The 19,770-nt window shown below is 37.9% G+C and overlaps 1 protein-coding gene across 1 annotated transcript in view; it reads left to right on the top strand.

Moving 5' to 3' along the window:
* LOC104622894 (TBC1 domain family member 5-like) overlaps positions 1 to 19,770 on the top strand; it is a gene marked incomplete at its 3' end in the record, with an annotated part of 98,367 nt that overhangs the window by 49,677 nt on the left and 28,920 nt on the right. The window contains exons 5-7 of the mRNA XM_010289815.1: positions 1,405 to 1,655; positions 6,027 to 6,092; positions 11,868 to 12,031. Of these exons, the coding sequence (XP_010288117.1) occupies positions 1,405 to 1,655; positions 6,027 to 6,092; positions 11,868 to 12,031 (481 nt within the window). The remainder of the gene's footprint in view (positions 1 to 1,404; positions 1,656 to 6,026; positions 6,093 to 11,867; positions 12,032 to 19,770) is intronic.

The raw sequence follows: 19,770 nt of genomic DNA, 5'->3' as shown, positions 1-19,770 counted from the left end.
TTGTCCCAGTCTCTGTGCTGCTGTTCCTCCTAAAAAATGCTACGTGCTGTCTTTCTTCATCACCAGTATATGGCAGAAGGGCCTCATACAGCTTGGGGCTATATTTCATGACTCTGCAGGCTCACATACTTTCTTCTGCTTTCTCTCATTTTAACTGTATCTATTCTAAACAACTCAGCTGTTGTTATTTTCTGGATATGTTCTATATGCATGCACGCGTTTATATTGTGTCTTAAAAAAACATATCTGGAGACAAATAGGGAAATGATATGAAAAGCAAAATCAAAATTCCTTTTCCAGGTGCTTGCGCAAGTTACAAGTCACCCGTATTAATTCATTTGTAATTTATTTTTAGTTAAAATTCCCCAAAACATTGCAAAACTGTATTTTTCCCCAGTACAATGATTGTATTGCTTATAATTACATGTATTCAAATTTTTTAAAGACAGCTATTTATAACACAGAAGTACAGGTCAGTAAAATAAAACCTCAGGAGTGGAAAGGCCTATGTGGTTGTGATACATTTCTGTGAAGGGTATTTCAGGCATTAATTATATAAAACAGGAAAATATTGCATGAATAAATAGGAATGGCTTTGCTGATCCCTGGGTTATGAGAACACTTCTGGGAATTAGAAGCTTCTTTGCCTCTTTATTTTAGACAGATTAAATGGTTCGACAATTTCCTCATTCTTAATGTTGCATATAACTGAAGTGAATTAAATAGCCACTGTAGTTAAAAATAAAAAGTAACAATGATGAAGATCGTGATCCAGTATATGTGTTAAATCCTGCAACCATTCAGCCAAAATCACTTTTGAAATCAGGATTCCCTTTAAAAAGTGCTTGGCTTGAAATGGCTGTGCTGGGCAGAAGGTGAAGTTAAAGCAAGAGACAGCTAGTTCTGCCAACCTAAAAATACAGTCTAGTGTTAGTTTTACTTGTTGAAATAAATGTTTGGGTTTGAGTTATTTTAAACATTTAAGATAATTTAATCTAGCAGAAGTAAATATTAAAGCAGTCTTTGAATAAAAGGTGCAAAAAGTCAGTTTTATTAAGTTTTTGATGCTTTAGAGCCTGGATTTCTTGTTGTCACTCTTTCATTTTTTTCATTTAAGAAGGCAAATTAAGAAAATTTGTGCAAACTTGCTTTGTTTGGGGCTACTCTGCATTTTTCAGGAAGAAAGGGCCAAAACAATTTGTCCACTACTGGTGGGAAAAACTCGCACCCCATGCAGTCCCTGTGGTTCCTGTGTATATTCCAGTGCGACCGTGGTAAAACACCCTCTTTGTAACGATCAGATCTTGGATTTTTTTTCCCCCATTTTTGAAGAACAATGCATGCATTGCTCTGCCTGTCCAAACTGTTGGCAAGGACCTGATGATTTCTCCTCTTGTTTTTCAGCGCCAGTGCTAAGGCTGCCCCACTGAACATTAACAAAGTCTCCAACAGCTTACTGAATTTTGGCCGAAAACTCATTGCTCCAGCTATGGCTTCAGGCGGGGCTGGGGCCGCTCCTGCCGGCGGGAGCAGCTTTCCTCCCCCTGCAATGCCCATCAGGAGCGCAGTGGAAGCCCCCCAGCACCACCACCACCACCAGTCACAGCAGCAGAGGATGATGAAGTCCGAAAGCATGCCAGTTCAGCTGGGCAAAGGTAAAAGTGAAACGTGTGGCAGTGCCGCGGCAGGGGGAAGCTTTGTCATATGTCTTAAGGACTGAAGAAAGTCCTTTTCTTGACTTGAAACCCTTGGTGGGTACATATTTGGAGGAAACAGAAAACCCAAACTTTTTTTAAGCAGGACGTACAACAGCATATTTACAATGTAATGAAGAATTATATGTTATCTCAAGAATGTACAAGTCCTGTAGGAAGTTTTGAACCTTTTAAAAAATCTTAACCAGAAATTACATCACATACCAACAAACTACGACGTTACCATAAAAATTATCCAACTAATTTTTCAGTCTTTTAAATGCAACATATTTTTAACTGTAAGACTAATTTCTTAAAGGTTTTCTCAAGTTAAGGACACAAATCCCATGCATAACAATGTTAGCTAAATACAAATGAAAGAAGTTAGATCAATTACAGAGTGATTCTTAATAAATGAAGTACTATTTCTTTAGAATGTGTGGAGCTTATTTGAGAAGTTATTTGAACAATGACATGTATTTGGCTTTTAATAATTTGTGACGGCCCTCCGCGCTTTCTCTATTTAGTAAATACTACTTCTTTTTCTTAAATCTTTTTTTATATTTCTCAAGGGCAGTTTATTCAAACAACAAAGTCCCAAGCTCACCTTCGGCAGTTGTTTCCTATACGCTGTCACGCTCAAGGTGTGTTACTGCTTTGCATCCTCAGCCAGCCTGTGGCAGTGTGTTCTTTGCAAGGACTATGTAGAGTGACATGGTATCTGCTGCTTCTAGCAACTCATCCTAAGTAACGGTTTTAAGTTGGAGGGCTGGTGCTGGTTGCCCTGAACCATTATGTAGGATTGCATCATATTTTTCACCAGATTTGAAAGAGAAGGGAAATAACACTTTGTAGCTGAAGTTGGTGTTCTTTCTCTTTCCTGTGGCACCCATGGGGTCCAAAGTTAGTTCTTTCACGATGCATCGCATCCCCAGCAGACACTGAGGGAGCAGAATTGAAAGGTACAACCACTCTCTTGAAGCAGAGCGATACAGGCACTTCTGCAAGGGCCACTGCAGCTGCTTGGCAAAATCCAGGGGGGATGCAGCTTCATTCAGAATCGTAGAATAATCTCAGGAATTGCTCCAGCAAGGGTGTTACGATGCAAACGTGAAACTGAAACACAGTGAATCCTTGATGCAAATCCTGTACGCAACAATGGAAGTAAAATCAGGTGTGCAACGAAATTATTTCTACAATTTTGGAGGGGCTCTTTTGTTTGCTTTTCCAAAAAAGTTTTCCATAGATCCCTTATCACATTATTCTTTTTTTACCTTTTGGGTTGAAAAAAGGTCCTCGGGTCATTATTTCCTTTCCCTGCTTAATATAAAAAAAGTGTACAATTTGAAGCAACTTCTATAAGTGGAATCGACTGTAGCTTAATCTTGATCTAGCGGGTCAAGGATGACCCTGTTTACGCTTGTATGTGCCAACTAACATGCTGCATCATCCAGAAGTGCACCTGACACTTTCTGTACAAGAATCAGAATAAAAAATTGTAGTTATGTTTGGTCATTGTCATATATAGGCTGTGCCCATATTTCTGTATTGACAGGAATATGGAGATTTGGTGAAGTGATCAAGAAATTATGCAAATTTTTGACGTAGGGCACAAAGAATTTTCATGGTAAGAGGAAATAAAACATAATGCAATGCTTTGGTACCTGTAGCTTCCTGTCACCCTATTCTGTCTATCCATATTTGGATTACACTTGCAGAAGTAATTTAAAGGCAACAAAATGTAAATATACTTCTTTTTAATCAGTTGAGATGACAGTGAGTTTTGTTTTACATATTATCACCATGCTTGTTGTTCCAGACCTGTACAGTTATCAATATATCGCCTGTAGTTGGATAGACATTATAAATGACAGCAGCTAACTACATTTGCAAGTGCTGTAATTTGTATTTTTAAAGAGAAACACAAATAGCAAAGGAAATATAAAGTGTCTTAGAGGTTGCCCAGTGAAGTCTCTGTGAAGTAAGTTTAAATGTAGAAATAGCTTAGCAAAAAAATATATCCGTATTTGTAATGACACTGTGGCAGAGACAGAGGAAAAAGACCCTTTTGGAGCATGCAGACTCCTTTGTAAACAACTCTGCACCATCTCCATCTCACCTTAAAAGTGAGAATAAGTCTTTCCACTTCTCTGCAGAAGGATGGTATCACCACCTCAAGAAAGTGGTGTACAGCATCTCCAGTGCCTGAGGGCACTCCCCACAGCTACAAGAAGTTGCAGGTACTTCTATACCAGACACTAAGATCTAGGATTTAGAATATATCCATACCCTGCGAAGCTCTCATTCCACTCCTGTTTGTGCTGACCTTTTTTCATGCCTTTTTACTTTCTGCACTGGCTTTTTTCAAACTCTGGATTCAGTTCTGGCTATTTGGTGTGGTTTGTAACTACAAGGCTCCCAGGTTACTGACTAGTTGTCACTAATTGTCTTACGTTCCTGATCTTCACTGTTTTCAGCTCTCCTCAACCTCCTGGAGCTTGTTCATTTAGCTGAGGTAGGCAGAGGCATGGATTTAGGATTTAAATTGATAGACATTTGCACTTCCAGCTGATCTAACGCTCACAGATGCTCAGTTGGACAGTATAACAGACCAAAGTGCTGTAAATCTGATAGGCATGAAGTCATGAGTTATCCGTTTTTCTCGTATTGTATTAGTCCTTTCAGGTTTTGAATGCTCAAGTAGTGTTGATAATTTAAATTGATACATAGAGGGTTATAAATTTGAAGAGATTAAATTAATTGCCTTATCCACTTTTTTATTAAGTGTGAAGAAGTCCTTGGTAACAAAATGTCTTGCAGGACTGGCAAAATAATCCTATCCCAGCTTTAACAGCTCTGTTTCGACAGTTACCACTCACAAACCAGCAGCAATGACAGGTGTCATTCGTGCTGCCACCTCCAGGGGTAGCTTGTGCTGTACTCTAGATGAGGGATGGTTGGTTTACATAATCGATAGTGATTATTTCTCACTCCAAAGGGTTGGTACTTGCTGAACTTCCTCCAGAAAACACACATATAATTTAGATAACATAAACAGAAAACCAGCAGACTAATATTAAAAAAAAAAAGAAACATAATTGCAAGCCTCTAATTCCAGATGAGTCTTCAGCATTACAAATCACAGTTGAACAAAGTTATCCAGACACCTAATTGGAAATTCAGTTCCTCCTAATAATATATTAATCCCATTCAGCCTGTCCTCAGCACAGAAGAAGATCGGGCATCGTTACTGATTACTTATGCAAGGTAGACTGCTAGTAGAAAAGGGATTAAAATATTCACTTGATCCTACACAATGAAGGAATTGGCACAGAGATTGAATTCAAATCTTGAGTTCATTGGATTGTTAGTTGAGTTCATTGCCTTGAAAGACAAAAATATTGATAATAAAAAATATAATAGAAAAATGTGGAAAAAAAGCAGAATTATTGCTCTTTGTGTTCCACTGGATTCTTGAGTTTCAGAAAATGGATACTCTTTGATTACCAAATGGCGGTGTGTTGCCAGAAAAAAAGCATTTCTCTTACCCTTCTTCCCTGGTAGTGCCAGATGCAGTTTTCCTTCTAGGTCCTTTCAACACTGAAACCCAAAAGGCTTTTGATTCAAATGCGGCTTTATCACAAGGACACTTTAGAGGACCAGTTTGAAGATGAAGTTCTGCCAAAACTGTGATCAGCTATTTAAAGAGTTTCCAGACTAGTGTTTGTTTTTATGAGTTGATACTTCTGCCATATTTATTGTAACACAAACAGAATTTCCACAGTCACTGAGTATGCCCTAAAGAAATGATCTCCATATTTAGAATTATTTATGAACTGTGTCTAGAAAATGAGTATGCTTTTTCAGAAGGAAAAAGAAGTAGTCCTTACTGATAGCAGAACTGAATAGAAATCAAAGGAATAAAACACTGATTAACAAATGCTTTTTTTCCTTTTAAAAAAACGTATACATATTCTTAGGCAATTATGGAATTTTATTGACAGTAAAAATGTGATGCTCCCAAACTAGCGGAATGACACTGTCAGCGTGAAGTACCAGAAGCAAAATGGGTTTGATTGTTTGTTTTCATTTAGATTTTGATACAAATGAGTCTCTTAAAAACACTGCTTTTTCGCAGGTGTCTGAATGCGGCATATAATGCACTGATTATTAAAACTTCCCATTTCCTTTTGCCTGCTCTTACAACGCCCTCTTACAATGTCGTTTTGTGTTCAAAGCAGGGTCTTGCCAGCTAAAAACCCCAACGTTGCAGCTCTTTACGTCGGTGACATTTGTTGGGGAAACCTTCTAACGCTGCTGTTTGTTTACCAGGCGAGGCAGGCGCAGGCAGCGATGCTGCGGTGCCGGGCCCCGGGCAGCATCCCCCTGCCCTCCCAGGTACGGCTGCTGCGGCGACTGCGGGTCGTTCTTGTGCCTGCAAGCGTTACCCTCCGGCTGCCCAGCCACCCCCATGGGTTTTTCCATGCGTGGCATCTCCATTCACCGCCATTGTCCATCCACCGAGTGGCACTGTTGTGTAGAGAGAAAAAAGCGGCTTCACCTCATCGCTCGCTGCCTGTGCCGTGTGTGGCCACGTTCGCTGTACGCCAGCGTCCGCCTTTGTTAAAAACGTGGTTTTGCCTTGTATGTGTAATCCATTCCACACTTGGGCATGTGGGGCGATTCGGCCGTCAGTGCCTCGTTTAGTTGCGTTACTTCCCTGTTGTTACATTTGAGGCAGGTTTTTTGAGCTGAACATCTACTTTAAAGCTCTCGACTAAAGAGGAGCTTACCTGCCTGGACCTGAAATAATAAGTATATGGATTTGTGTGATGAGGTGGATTGAATAAATTTTAAAAGTCCTGGAAGCCTTTGTTCCAATTTCAGTGTAGGAGAAAAAGGGAAACTAATTTATCCAAAGTTTAAAAGTTTTATAAAACTCATATCATTCTTTTTGCAAATTTTAATACTCCACATCCTGACTATGGCAAATACAGAGTAATAGATGAGCAGTTTGGAATGGTTTTGAATTATAGATCGTGCCTTACTTCTGTTCTTCTTGGTGTCTTTGTCCTTGCCCTCCTTATAACTATGAAAGCTATTCTTTTCCTCTGCCAAACAGAATGAGCTATCAGTTTTGGATGCCTTTTGTGCGTCTTCCTCTGATTTTTCATATATTTTGGTAGAGACATCCAAAGTTCATGGGTATCTCCCCTATAACTCAATTCAAAGTTCAGAAGACCTGAAGCTTGCTTTTCTTTCATTGTAGAACTTCTCCACTCCTCTCGTCGTCATCTTTTACTTTATTATAAGTCCTTATTATCCATCACATTACATTTAAACGTTCCTCCTTCTTTTCAAGACATTGCATGTCTCCACCCTCTGCCCTGCCCGCAACACCAACGGTTCGGTCCCTTTTCCCACTACCACATCCGTGTATTTTCTGAATGGTTTTGAGACAGAACGTTTGTCACCCGGGGGTCAGCCCCAGTATCGTTAGCAACAGGCAAGTAGTGAGCCATGTAGAAGCCAGCACATGGAGGTAACGCTGCTCCTTTTTGCCTCAGAAGTGGGTGTATTTTTAGTACATAAAATCCCGTGCATCACTATTGTGAACTATTTATGCGTTTTAGTGTGCACATATATATTTTTGAGACATCCTACGCAGTAATGTATTCTGACTACTGCTTTCACCAGGGATGCTCAGCTATTTGTTCTGTGTCCCTCGTAAGCATTTATTTGATTTCCATGCTTGGAGTTTCTTCAGCCTGTTTATATAGACTTTAGGACCTTCTGGTGTATGCTTAGATGGTCAGAGATTAGATTTCTGTAATCTCCTTTTAAGGAGGCATAATGTATTTATCTGAGATTGATAGAATAAGCAGAGGAAAATAAGAGTTTTGATTTAGTGATGTTCTCAGGTTGCTGATTAAGCTGCTAAAGAAGAAGATGAGTTTGGTTATTTATTAACTGTACTTTATTGCATCACTTTATACATGGAGGATAAGAATTCTGTTGGGTTTTTTTTTTTTGCTTTTTTTTTCTGAGGAATAATCCAAAATTAGAAGCTGTCTCGAATGACCTTCTCATTAAGCTATTGAGTAAGGAGAATGTACCACACTGCTTATTAAAAGAGATGCGGAATCAGTAAGACACACAACAGAGAAGACAGAAACGGCATTTTGTGTAATCCTCCCAAGATCCTGAAATCTCTGCACTGGTGCTGCAGTGTTATTTCCAAAGTTTCATGAGGGTTGTTAATGGCTCAGAAATTGGTGCACACATATCATGCACACACATGAAAGACATCAAAAGCATCATGGTGACTTCAGTCAACTGCTCTTCCAGCAGTTCTGTGTTGGCAAAATGATAGGTGGCTTTTTTGTTACAGTAGGGCAAACATGTATGATTGGTGTGACTTGTCTTTCAGCTTTCTTATTTGCAGTTGTAAAAATGATGACTCCTCTGGAAATCAGAAAAGCATATTACCATCCAAGAACTCTGCTTTATGACTTGCAACACATTGTAATTATTCATAGGTGCTGTTCTTTCTGTCTTGCTTAATTTTTAATCGCATCCCCAAATAATCCATGTCACAGTGCTGTTCACAGTGTTGGAGTCAGAATAAAAATTTAGTGTTTCCTGCTGATTTCTCAGATTTGCTTATTCATGCAGAAGGATTAGGTGCATCCTAAGCTTTTTTCTTACCTGGATATAAAACATACAGAAATAGCATTCTTACCACTTCTGGTTTACTGCATCTCTATCTTAGTTTCATTACATCTTGTTTTGCTTTTATTTTTCATCTTCATTATACTTTATAGTCCATAAGAACCAGGTTAGTCTGGTTCAAAGCTATTGATGTTATTTGAGCAAATTCTATTTTAGGACAGTTGTATTGTTCTGTCGGCAAAATCCCAGCTATACATATTTCTTCTCTTGTGTGGTTATGCATGAAGTTGCATATTCCATTCCTCTGAACTGTGATCCATCTTTTGAAGTGTAGCTCTTTAGTAAGCAAAGCAGTGGCCATAAGGATCGTTCGCTGTCTTTTCAATTTCCTATTATATTTTGGACTTTTTTTCCTTAGAGCTGAAAGTCAGAATATAAAAAAAAAAATCCTCTACAAGCCATTTTTCCTTCATTTTACCAATCTGTATTATTTCATGTGCATGGGTTCCTCAAATATATTTAAGGTATCCCTCTCTCATTGTTATCTATGAAATTTTACCACATAATCTGCTTATTTGCAGGTGAAGTGGGTTAAGCGCAGGTCATGCAGTGGAGGAGTATGTGAAAAACATTCATTGCTCCTTGTTTAACTTTTTGGTTTTTGTTTTTTTTAATCTTAATCCTATGTGGAAGATATCTTCTTATTACTAGGATGGGAAAGAGAACCCATTTAGTCTGATTTATACATAATAAAATATTTTTTCATTGTACTTTACTCTGACTACCAAATAGATTTTTTTATGTTTGCCATTTATATTGGCTGCTCTGGTTTAGCTGTGTGAATTTCTTTTATTTGCTAAAATATGTAATTTCATCTGTTCCAAAACTATTTTTAAGTTTTACCTACTGTAAAACCGCACTTCCATTGTAAATTGCCACTGTGAAATGCATAAAAAGTCATCTTCTTACATAAAGGCAACTGTAAGGATAATGGTGTTGCCAAGTGACATGATTTTATCCTAAAATTAGAAATCTTTTTAAAAGTTCCTTGTGACTGAATTATTTCTGCTGTTTTCTGTGCAGTGTTTTTTCCTCTTCCACCTCTAGAATTATTTACAGAATTGGAGATTCATGTTCACCCAATGAATGCATATCCCATTTTTCTATAAAATGCGAAAGCAAAAGTTAAGTGAGATCTGCAGCCTCCATCTCCTGCACTTTAAGGAAGCTGTTCAGACTAAGTGGTAGGTAGTAAGTGACTGGAGGAGGGCTGGGAAAGACAGAAAAATGCAGTTGAATGAAATTGGTGGGAAGGAAAGAATATATAAAGGAAAAAATTGGAATAAGGAAGTTGCAGAAACAGAAGAGGCTATGTGGAGAGGCCAGACAAAGGAAGGTCAGCAGGAGTATGAGAAGCAGGACATAAAATATAGGAGGGTAATGGGAGAGATGAGCAAAATAAGGCAGCAGAGGATGAAGGACAAGGTGGAAAGCAGTTTATATGCCTATTTTCTTCCAGAAAATGTTGAGAATATTAAACTCAGATCCTTTCTTGGGTTTTGTCCTTTTTGGTCTGTTTTGTCACATGTGATATTTTATTCTTTGCTAGTTCAGTCTCTTTGCAATTAACAGTGTTCTTCCTAAGAGGACATTTTAAATAGATCTGTATTTATTCCCTTAAGAAAACGTGAATTGCTGGTTTCGTGTAGCTGTGGCTGTGCAATATATGCTGCGCAGGTCAAACACCGCAGGGAACTTGGCTCCTGCTTTGTCTCCCCCCGGCAGGTGGCCAAGCGTGGCACTGCTGACTTCCACACCGCTCCCAGGGCAGTTACCATTCTAGATCTTAAATCATAGAACTAAGATGCTTCTCTGTGAGTAGGTTTTGCTGGTTGTTTCCTTTTGTTTAAAATGTTTGATCTCAACAGAGCTGGTCTCCTTTTATATCTAAATCTGAATGTCTCTCTGTATTTTCTGCAGCCTTTTCTGCCTCTTATTTTCTTTCATTTCTTTGTCTTTTAGTTTTCTTCTATTTCTCTAGAAACCCGTATCATGGGGGAAGACCGCAGCACATAATGAAGGGGACTAACCCATTCCAGAAAAGGAGTTAGTTCTTTAATTTCAGAATTGGTGGTGCATCCACAATGAGAAAATACTAAATACCTTGTAATGTCTGTGCAATAATATGTGGCATATCTGGGAGCAAAACTGGCGGAGAGGGTGGAAGCAGCTCAGAGCAAAGAAGGATGAACCACTGTCATCTGCAAGGGAGGTGGTTTCAAATTCGATCACAACCTTCTAAAGGAGATGAAGCTGCACCTGTGACATCTTAATGATTTTGTTTCAGAGGATCATTCTTGATGCTATAGATGGTAGCATGAAAAGTACACCAAAAACAAAGGAAAGGAAAAATGGAGAACGTAAACAGACTCATCAGAATAGTTGACAAAACAAGAAAAGGGAAGAATTCTAGAGCTTTAGTTTTACATGCTATTTTACTTTTTTTCAGAATGGAAAATTCTAGAATTGCATTGGGTCACTCTGGATTGACTTCCTCATACACATAATAGAAAGGTTTTTTAAAACTAGCATCTGTCCTAATGCAACATTTTCTTAATGAAAGTTAATGAAAAATGACATGTAATTGGTTTTTTTTTCATCTGGCGCTAATCAAAGTAAAATTTTAAGTTAAATATTTCAAAACACCTTATGGGCCTCAACTGGAAGAAATGGTCCTTATCAAAGATTGCCTGACTGCATACAATGTCATGGTGAGACAGCCCAGGCATCTACCAAGATGTCTTTGCTATGACAACATTAGATTCCTTTGAAAAGCTGCATGAAATGGCAATAAGTAACTATTGAGTAGACTTCATCAAAATGTCTGTTCAGTGGAGATAGATAGCCTTAAAATTTGAAGCAAGAGGACTTGCATTCTTTCCCGAACTTAGTTTACTTTTCCTATTTTAAGTCTAGACATTGTCATCTAGATGTTCAGTGTCCAACCGATTCCTGGAATCTGATGTTCTTGTTCTTAGCTTTCTTTGCTGAGTTTTATAGGTTTTTTGTTGAGAGAAAAAGGATTTCCTTTGCAGTGTTTGATGACATCAGATTTTTTTTTTATTATGAGATGGTACTTTTACTCATTATGATGCACAAGGAAGAGAAGGTCCTCAGTCTGGAAATAATAGGGTATAGATAGATAGATAGATATTGTTTAGCATATATATATATACACACACTAGATAGATAGTGTGTGTTTGTGTCTATATCTATCTATACACTAAGTTTTTGTATTTTTCTGTCATACAAAAATTTAAGTTCCATGTATGTCAGAATAGTCTTTCAATCTCACAGTGCATGCTGATACACTTCAACATTTCATTCTGTGTTGAGCTATCGGTGAATCTCAGTGAATGTCAATTAAGAGGAGGAAGTATTTACAAAGAAAAGAAACTGCCCATTGATTAATCCTTTTGTCAATTTATACTTGCTTTGCAGGCCAAAGTTCAAAAAACATCAGTTCATCTCCAAGCATAGAGAGCTTGTCTGGAGGACGTGAATTTACAGGATCTCCACCTTTGTCTGCATCAAAAAAGGATTCCTTTTTCAGTACAATCTCCCGCTCCCGTTCCCAAAGCAAAACTATGAGCAGGAAAGAGTCGGTGGGTTCTTTAACTTTTTACGCTATTTTAGTGTCACACTGCATTACTTGTTAGAGGCAATAATTTCTCCCATTCATTAAGCACTTGCACTTGGAAATGTTTCCCTAAGCACACAGTAATGGCAAGAGCAGGAATAAGCTATTTGAACTGTTTCTGTTGAGTAACATCTCCATTATGGCTTCCATCCCATAATCCTACCTGAATTGAAACTGTGAAAGGACCTGTTGCCTCCGAGAAAGAGGAGAGAAGTCCTGTAAGTTTATTTGCTTTGTTAGACTTTTGGTGTAGTCCTGCAGTTAATAAACAGTTCGGTGGGAAGCACGAATGCTCAGCAGATCCAAACATGTCCATCTGTTGTCCCTGCAATTCCTTTATACATCAGAGGTTTCCCAGTGTCTGTAGCATCTGTAGTCTTCAGTCACAGTTCTATTTCTTGCACAGCTCTGACCTTCCATTTGGCCACAAGAAACTATTATTTAAACAGATTGTTCTCATCCAGGAAAGTCAGCCCTTATCATGGGTGTGTTCCAAAGAAATTCTCATGCCATCGAAGATATTTTAGGAGCATTACTTTGATAAACCTCATACGCTGTGGAGCAGGAGGATTCTTGTTTATTTTATATACATGTTTCCCATTGTCTTTCTGCTGATTAGAAACTAGTTACATAGTAGATGGAAAAAAATGTATTTTTTGTAAGGTGAAGACATAGTGGTTTTCTCCATTCCATTTTCACGAATGTATGTTCATGTAACTTCCTACTGATTTCAATAAATAGGAATTGTAATAGCAATATTGCTATATTTCAGCATTCTTCAGGTGTTCCAAGCTAAATATTGTGCAGTAATTTAATCTGAACATCTCAGCATTTTTGTCTGTAAACAGCAGAATCTTTATTAATAGTCACATCATATATTCAATTTGATATTTAAAATCTTCTAATGAAATGCACGACTTTGCGCAACTGTCTTCAGTTTTTGTTACTGAAGAGAGGGTTTAACTCTTGTTCCACATGCTTTAATGTTTTCTAAAGCAAAGCTGTGTTTTGTGGTTAGTCAACAAGAAGCTATAATTTTGGTTTGTGTCCATTTAAGACATATTGAATTGAATTTAAAGCTAAAATAACAACTTAATATCTCTCTGCTTGTCCTCATGAGTTGAAGAAAAATAAATATACCAATATTGAACGTTCCTTTTTATGTGGTTTAAAAAGGTTTAAATCCAGCTTTCATTTGCAGCTTTTGTCCAGGCCAGAACTTGGAGTTTTTGCATTAGTAAAGTTTAAGAATAATTCCTCCCTAGTTCTGTAAGAGAATCATAGAATAATTTGCCATTATAATATTCATACTCAGTTAGAATCCATTAACGATTAACATGTTTTTCAGGTAAATAATTTCCCAAATCTGTGGTATTTTATTAATTTTTTTCAAGGATTGTGGACAAAGAAGTATTCATTGGAACAGATTTGTAGTCCTTATGATAATTTTCAGTAGATTGGTAATTGTGATAAGCTAAGCAGAGCATAAATTTTCAGAAGAAATCTTTGAACAGTGATATATAATTTATATTATAGTATTTTATGATTAAATAGCTGGAAAAGGTTTTAGGCTACCAAAATCTATTTCCTTGTGTTCAGTTTTTGACTGACCTTTACTATCGGGAAACGGAATTTGTAGCAGCTCCAAGAGGAAAAGGTTTGTTTAAATCTGTTCTCTATTGCTCAAGACAATGTTTGGTTTTTGTTTTCCTGTGAATTTCATGATACCTCATTTTCCACGTAGAGAAGAAATCCCCAAAGAGCTCATCCTGAGGTCCGAAAATAATTGCATCAGAATTCTCCAATCTTACAGTTCCTTCATTTACAGCTGTTTGCTGGAGGCAAAAGAAGTCTTGAAAACACAGAAGATTCGCATCTTTGTTTTATTTATAAAGCTGAACTGTTTTACATTTTTACTCTAGTAATTATAACAGATTATGTTGTTAAGTATTGAGGAAATCACCTTTGTTGAAACATGGCCACACATCAATCACTTTATAAAAAGATGGTTTTAAAATCAGTCATACTCGGTGTAACGGATGAAAGAGAATCCATTTCCCCTTCATCTTTGTGCTTCTCATTAATGCCCTTCCCAAGCAAGGTGGAAATGGAATGCATACATAAAAATATGTCCTTCAACAGGGAGGTAAAAGAAGTGATTTTCACAGACCAGAGGACATTACTGTAACATTGTCATGTCATGAACAGGAATGTCATCATCGCAGGTCACACCTGGAGTGCTATGTCCAGTTCTGGGCTCCCCAGTACAAGACAGATACGGACATACTGGAGAGAGTCGAGCAAAGGGCCACAAAGGTGATGAAGGGACTGTGGCACTTCTCCTCTGAGGAAAGGCTGAGAGAGCTGGGACTGCTCAGCCCGGTCTCAGGGGGATCTTATCTGTGTGTAAATACCTGAAGGGAGGGTGCAAAGAGGACGGAGCCAGGCTCTTTTCAGTGGTGCCCTGCGAGAGGACCAGAGGCAGTGGGCACAAACGGAAACAGAGGAGGCTCCATCTGAACGTCAGGAAACATTTTTTTACTGTGAGGGTGACTAAGCAGTGGCACAGGTTGCCCAAGGAGGTTATGAAGTCTCCATCCTTGGAGATGTTCAAAACCTCTCTGAACACGGTCCTGGGCAGCCTGCTCTAGGTGGCCCTGCTTGAGCAGGGGGTTGAACAAGATGAGTTCAGAGGTGCTTTACAACCTCAACCATTCTGGGATTCTGTGACGAGATAAACTGGAATGTGGCTTGTCTAAATTCTTTCTTTCCCAAAGCTGACCCAACAAGTTGGGCTTTCTCTGGGAGGGTTGTGGGCAAAATTGATACTTAACTTGATTCATTGCCTCCAGGATGTGTCCATTTCTCATATTTAGGACTTCTTAAGGTAGTAACATTTGTGTTATATTTAGTCTTCTAGATCTTTTTTTCCTCTCAATGCAAAGATCAATGGAATGACTTCTTTACTGCTGTTGTCAGAAACAGATGTCCCCATTTTATTTAGGTAAGGAAGTGAATCTACAGCCTCAGGGCTGAATGCACAATATCAGATCGTGTTTTGGCAACCCATGGCAGCCTGATGTTTTTCACATTACTGCTGAGTGGCACTCAGCTGTATGTTAACATGAGGCCTACCAAATGTGTTTGAAAGTCTGTTTTGTGCTCAGTAGTGAGATTATTCCTTACCCCTTTATATAGTTTGCCGCTTTCTGACAGGGATTACTTAGGATGCAGTTTCTGGAGCTGTCTTCCCATAAACAAGAACAGGAGCTTTTAATATATAATGCACTCCAGTGCATTATATCTTCTGGCTGGGTCAGTCTTGCTGGAATAAAGTCCTAGAAAATTTTCTTTCATAGCCTGCTTACTGCCCTCTCCTTTTCGGCAGAGTTGGGAAATTGGGTGCATTTGTGGTCCATTTATTTCTCATTATGTTTCATTTGCATCTCCAGCAACCGTTAAGAACAGTCTACCCCTCTTTTTGGCAAATAGCAAAGCTGCTTAGACGTTGATTCTGGCAAATATGGTTGGCTGGTCTCAGTTTCTGGCAGAATATTCTGTAAATTGCTTTCAGCCATAGAGATGTGCCAGACAGGGGACTTTTGATTCAAACAGTATAAACATTTTTAAAACTTTCATTAAAACACAGGAGAAAGATGGTTTTGACTGTAAAGGAAGTTTTGATTTGGAGAAACTGTATATTTTAATAAGTAAATTTCTACATAAAAGGTTTCAAGTTAAGAAAAATCAAATTATACATTTGGAAGATATGTTAGCTAACAAATTCCCAAGAAGGAAGTTGGGAAATAACTTTTTCCCCCCAGGGAAAATCTGGAGCAGTTTATTTTCATTACCAAAACAATTTACAAACATGGTCAATCAGAATCCTAATTTCTTATAAAAAAAATATCCTGAGCAAAAGCATCATGCTGGTATTGATTGCACGGGCTTTTTAATTACATCAACTTTGACAACATGTTGTCCGCACAAGCAGGTGTAAACAACTATTACTGTCTGTGATTTGCATAGCTAGTCTGACTGATTTGAAGTTAGTTATGAGAATCCATACAGGTTAGAAAATTAATGTATACTATTATTTTCAATTAAATAGGCATCTGCTCTGCTGATTTAGGAACCTGATTTTAAGCATCCAAACTTGACAGTTTTGCTCAAGTAGAAGCCGTATACAAAAATCAAAGAGGTAATAAAATAAATACTAGACAACCACACAATAAAAGTCATGCATGCAAAAATTCCTTTGAAGAAGAGCATAGCATGCCTTTTGTGCATGGTACACATCTTGGAGACTTTTTTTATTCCCATATATCTTTTCTCTGACGAAGATTTTTTAAATCTTTAAAAGGTTTTGAGCAAAATCCTTTTCAGTCCATACTTACCAATGCCAAACATTTATTTGGAAATACAAGTGCTATGATGAAATGTCCTTTTTTAGTTAAGCATCATAAAATGTGCCCAGAATAAGTTAGCATCTGTGTACAACAGCCAATTCCTTGATCGGTATGTTGGATTTGTTAGGCCTAAAGTTAAAGACATGATGCTTGTTCTCAGTGCCATTAAGTTTAACAAACTTCAGTGCTTTTACATTTAATTGCAGTTAATACCAGAGGACACTTGTCTTCCTTATTCTGATGTGCTAGGCCAATTCAGACACCTGAAAAATGCAATTTATTTAGTACTTCAGTGCTTGTCTAATTTTAGGGATAGATGAAAAGAACATTAAATCTGAGATGCTGCCAGGTCGCGTGAACAGAGTTCATAGAAAAACCTCTGAGATATTTTGGAAGTGTGATCCTTTTCTCCGTTGCCTTCCTCAGGCTCCCACAACATGCTGTAACTCAAATGAAAGAGCTGAAAACAGTACGAGAAAAAATAAGCTGCCTTTTCAAGTTTTTTATTAGAAATACTTGCAAGTTTCATATAATTTAGTAAAACGACAGCTGTATGCATGAGTGGCAGCTTTGAATCCTAACACTCCTTGTCTTTTTTGGAGTGATTCATTTCAAGGAAAAGAAACTGTACTGTGATAAAAACAGGAAGTTAATTGCTTAGAAAAAAAGATGAATAAAAACCCAAGTGGCTCTGCAGTGCTTTTTCTGTCATATTATGAGCAATAAACATGTATACAGAACAGATCTGTGGGGCCATTTGGAAGATTTTAAAAATGTCAATGTAAACTGTTGTCTTTCTCTGGTACAAGAGATTCAGATACATGCAGCTCAGTTATACTTGCCAGTAACTTCTGCACAGGAGCAAATTAGAACGATATCGTTTGAAAGAAGGCAGTAAGAACTTTTAAAATTATTGGGCAGCCCTTTAAAACTGTCAGGGAGAATTTAAAAAATACCAAACTCATGAATGAATGAGACTATCAGCAATGTTTACAAAAGGATCGAAGTGACTTGGGAGCCAAGGGGTGTGATCCTTCACTCCACAGCAATCACGTTACCAGCAGCAGGTACAGGGCTTGCTCTGTGCATCCTCTTCCCATACATTAATTGTGAAGTTAATGTTTCAGCATCCCAGTGGCAAAGGAAAATATATCTGAGGATCTGTGTTGCTGGTTTGAGCTACCCTTTTTCCCTTTTCAGTGGAAATCTCATCCCTTCATCCTGCTCTTTTAAGATAACACCACAAAATTACTGTCTATTTCTGTGAAGAGCTGAGAAACCTGCACTGAACTCTCAACAAAAACATGGAGGTGGATGAGAAACATCGCTCTAAATCGAGCTATTGTTTTAGCTGGGGTTTTTTGGAGCAGAAAGGGTTTCTGTGTTTGGAAGATTTTTTTCCCACTGAAGTAAATTGTAGGTGTGTGCTTAATAGCTTGATTCTTATTTTTGTCTGTGTTTGGTTAAATCAAATTATTCCCTATAGAAACAACAAAACTTGTACTTCTATTCTTTTAACAATGTGGTATAAATGGTGTATATTTACAGTCCCTTCATAATCACTATACTTAAGTTTTACCCTCCTTAAACTCTGAACAATGTAATCAGAGATTCTAAAAACCCAAAATAATAAGATCCTGCTCTGGTCTGCATCCTCAGTCGTGTTAGGAATCATATCGAAGGTCAAATACATCCAGCCTCAACAGAGAAGGGCTTAGTGAAATTTCTTTGCAACTGATGCTTAAAAAAAATTTAGCTGAGTTAAAAAAGGGTATACTTTGAGAGTCCTTCATAAAGGACTGTGTGTATGTTGAACTGTGTGTATATTAAATTGCTTATTCAGGCAGCACAATTAAGAAGCATAATTACATAAGTATATCACTCGTAATCAACCACTTCAATAACATTCAACTAAATACTTTAATAATGTAATATTGAAGCATGGAGCATGAACTTTATTCATTGCAGAATATCTATATATTAATCATGCCACATCCATATTCATATGCATTCAAGAATACTTACCGCATTGTTTTCAGAGAGCTCAAAAATCATAAAATGGTGGGGCTTTTTCCCCTGCTCACATTTCTCTTACATTTGCCACAGTGGGCTTATGCAGACTTAAAGGCCAGCAGTGTGTGTACCAGATAGACAGAAGGTCCGTCAGATGAGATACTGAAACATAATGGAGGAAATAACAGGATTCTTTTTTGTGTTTGTTTATAGCTATTTCCAAAATACTTACAGTCATATCATCTAAATTAATAGCTCAGTTTTATTATTTATGAAGAGATATTCCAATATGATTAAGTCAACAATGTCAACAGCAGAACTTAGAGAAACCTTTCATCAGCATTTCTGTTCAAAGGCATAATTCTGTTACCCTACAGCTCTTTCTGTTCTTATCTATTCCCTTACCGAGTGAACTACTACCAGTTTTCTCAGTCGTTCAGTGCCTACCCATCCACAATCAGTTATGCACAATTTTTGCATTCCATAGATCTTTCAGCTTTTTGTGGTTTTTGTTTTTCAACTGTCTCTCAGCAGTCCCGTAGTGCAGTACCAGCAGGTGGACTTGTGCAGACAGCAGGTAGATAAGTCTCGCATGGCTTATGTCTGCTTGAAAAAGAGGTTTCTTTCCACCCCTACTTTCTTCGTCTCTAGGTAAGAGCTTCCTCCATTATTCATATATATCCTTCTCCATCTTCCTGCTAAGGAGAGATTATCTGAGCATGGGAGTGGAGTATTTTTAAGATGAAAATACAGCCAGGTTAGATGAAAACAAGTCCTGCTTGAGCTCCAGTAGCACAGTTGCTGGTTTCTAGCTCTGTGACAGTCAGGCTGGTGCACCTGGAAGCTGTTCCAGTAATAGGTTTGACAGTGGGAGCTGCTTTGGAAAATGTCCAAGCCTGTGGTCCTTTGCCACTAACGCCTGCAGGCAAGGTGGGACGTGGCAAACTAAGCTGACTCCAACAGCACGACACTGGCAAATTGACTTTGAACTGCTTAATATGGAAATTCAACAGCAGGACCTGGTGTTTAGAAGCTGTGAGCCAGAGTTTCAGCTATTTTCAGGATTTTAATTGAAATGAAATGGATCTGTCAGGGGGCTAGGGAGATCTTCTGAGGCTCCATCTTTCACTTTCTTCCAAATGTCACTATATGTAAATATTTTTAGCTTTGTTTCAAGAGACAGTAAATCAAATAAATATAGTTATACATCAACACAATGAAACAGATAATTTGCCTCAAAGTCACTAATTTTCTTAGTAGAGATTATAAACAAATATCAATT

This window comes from Phaethon lepturus, unplaced genomic scaffold (assembly GCF_000687285.1).
Source record: "Phaethon lepturus isolate BGI_N335 unplaced genomic scaffold, ASM68728v1 scaffold1376, whole genome shotgun sequence".
Classification (NCBI taxonomy): Eukaryota; Metazoa; Chordata; class Aves; order Phaethontiformes; family Phaethontidae; genus Phaethon; species Phaethon lepturus.
Note: the sequence above shows the minus strand (reverse complement) of the source record. Positions and strands in the feature narration are given on the sequence as shown.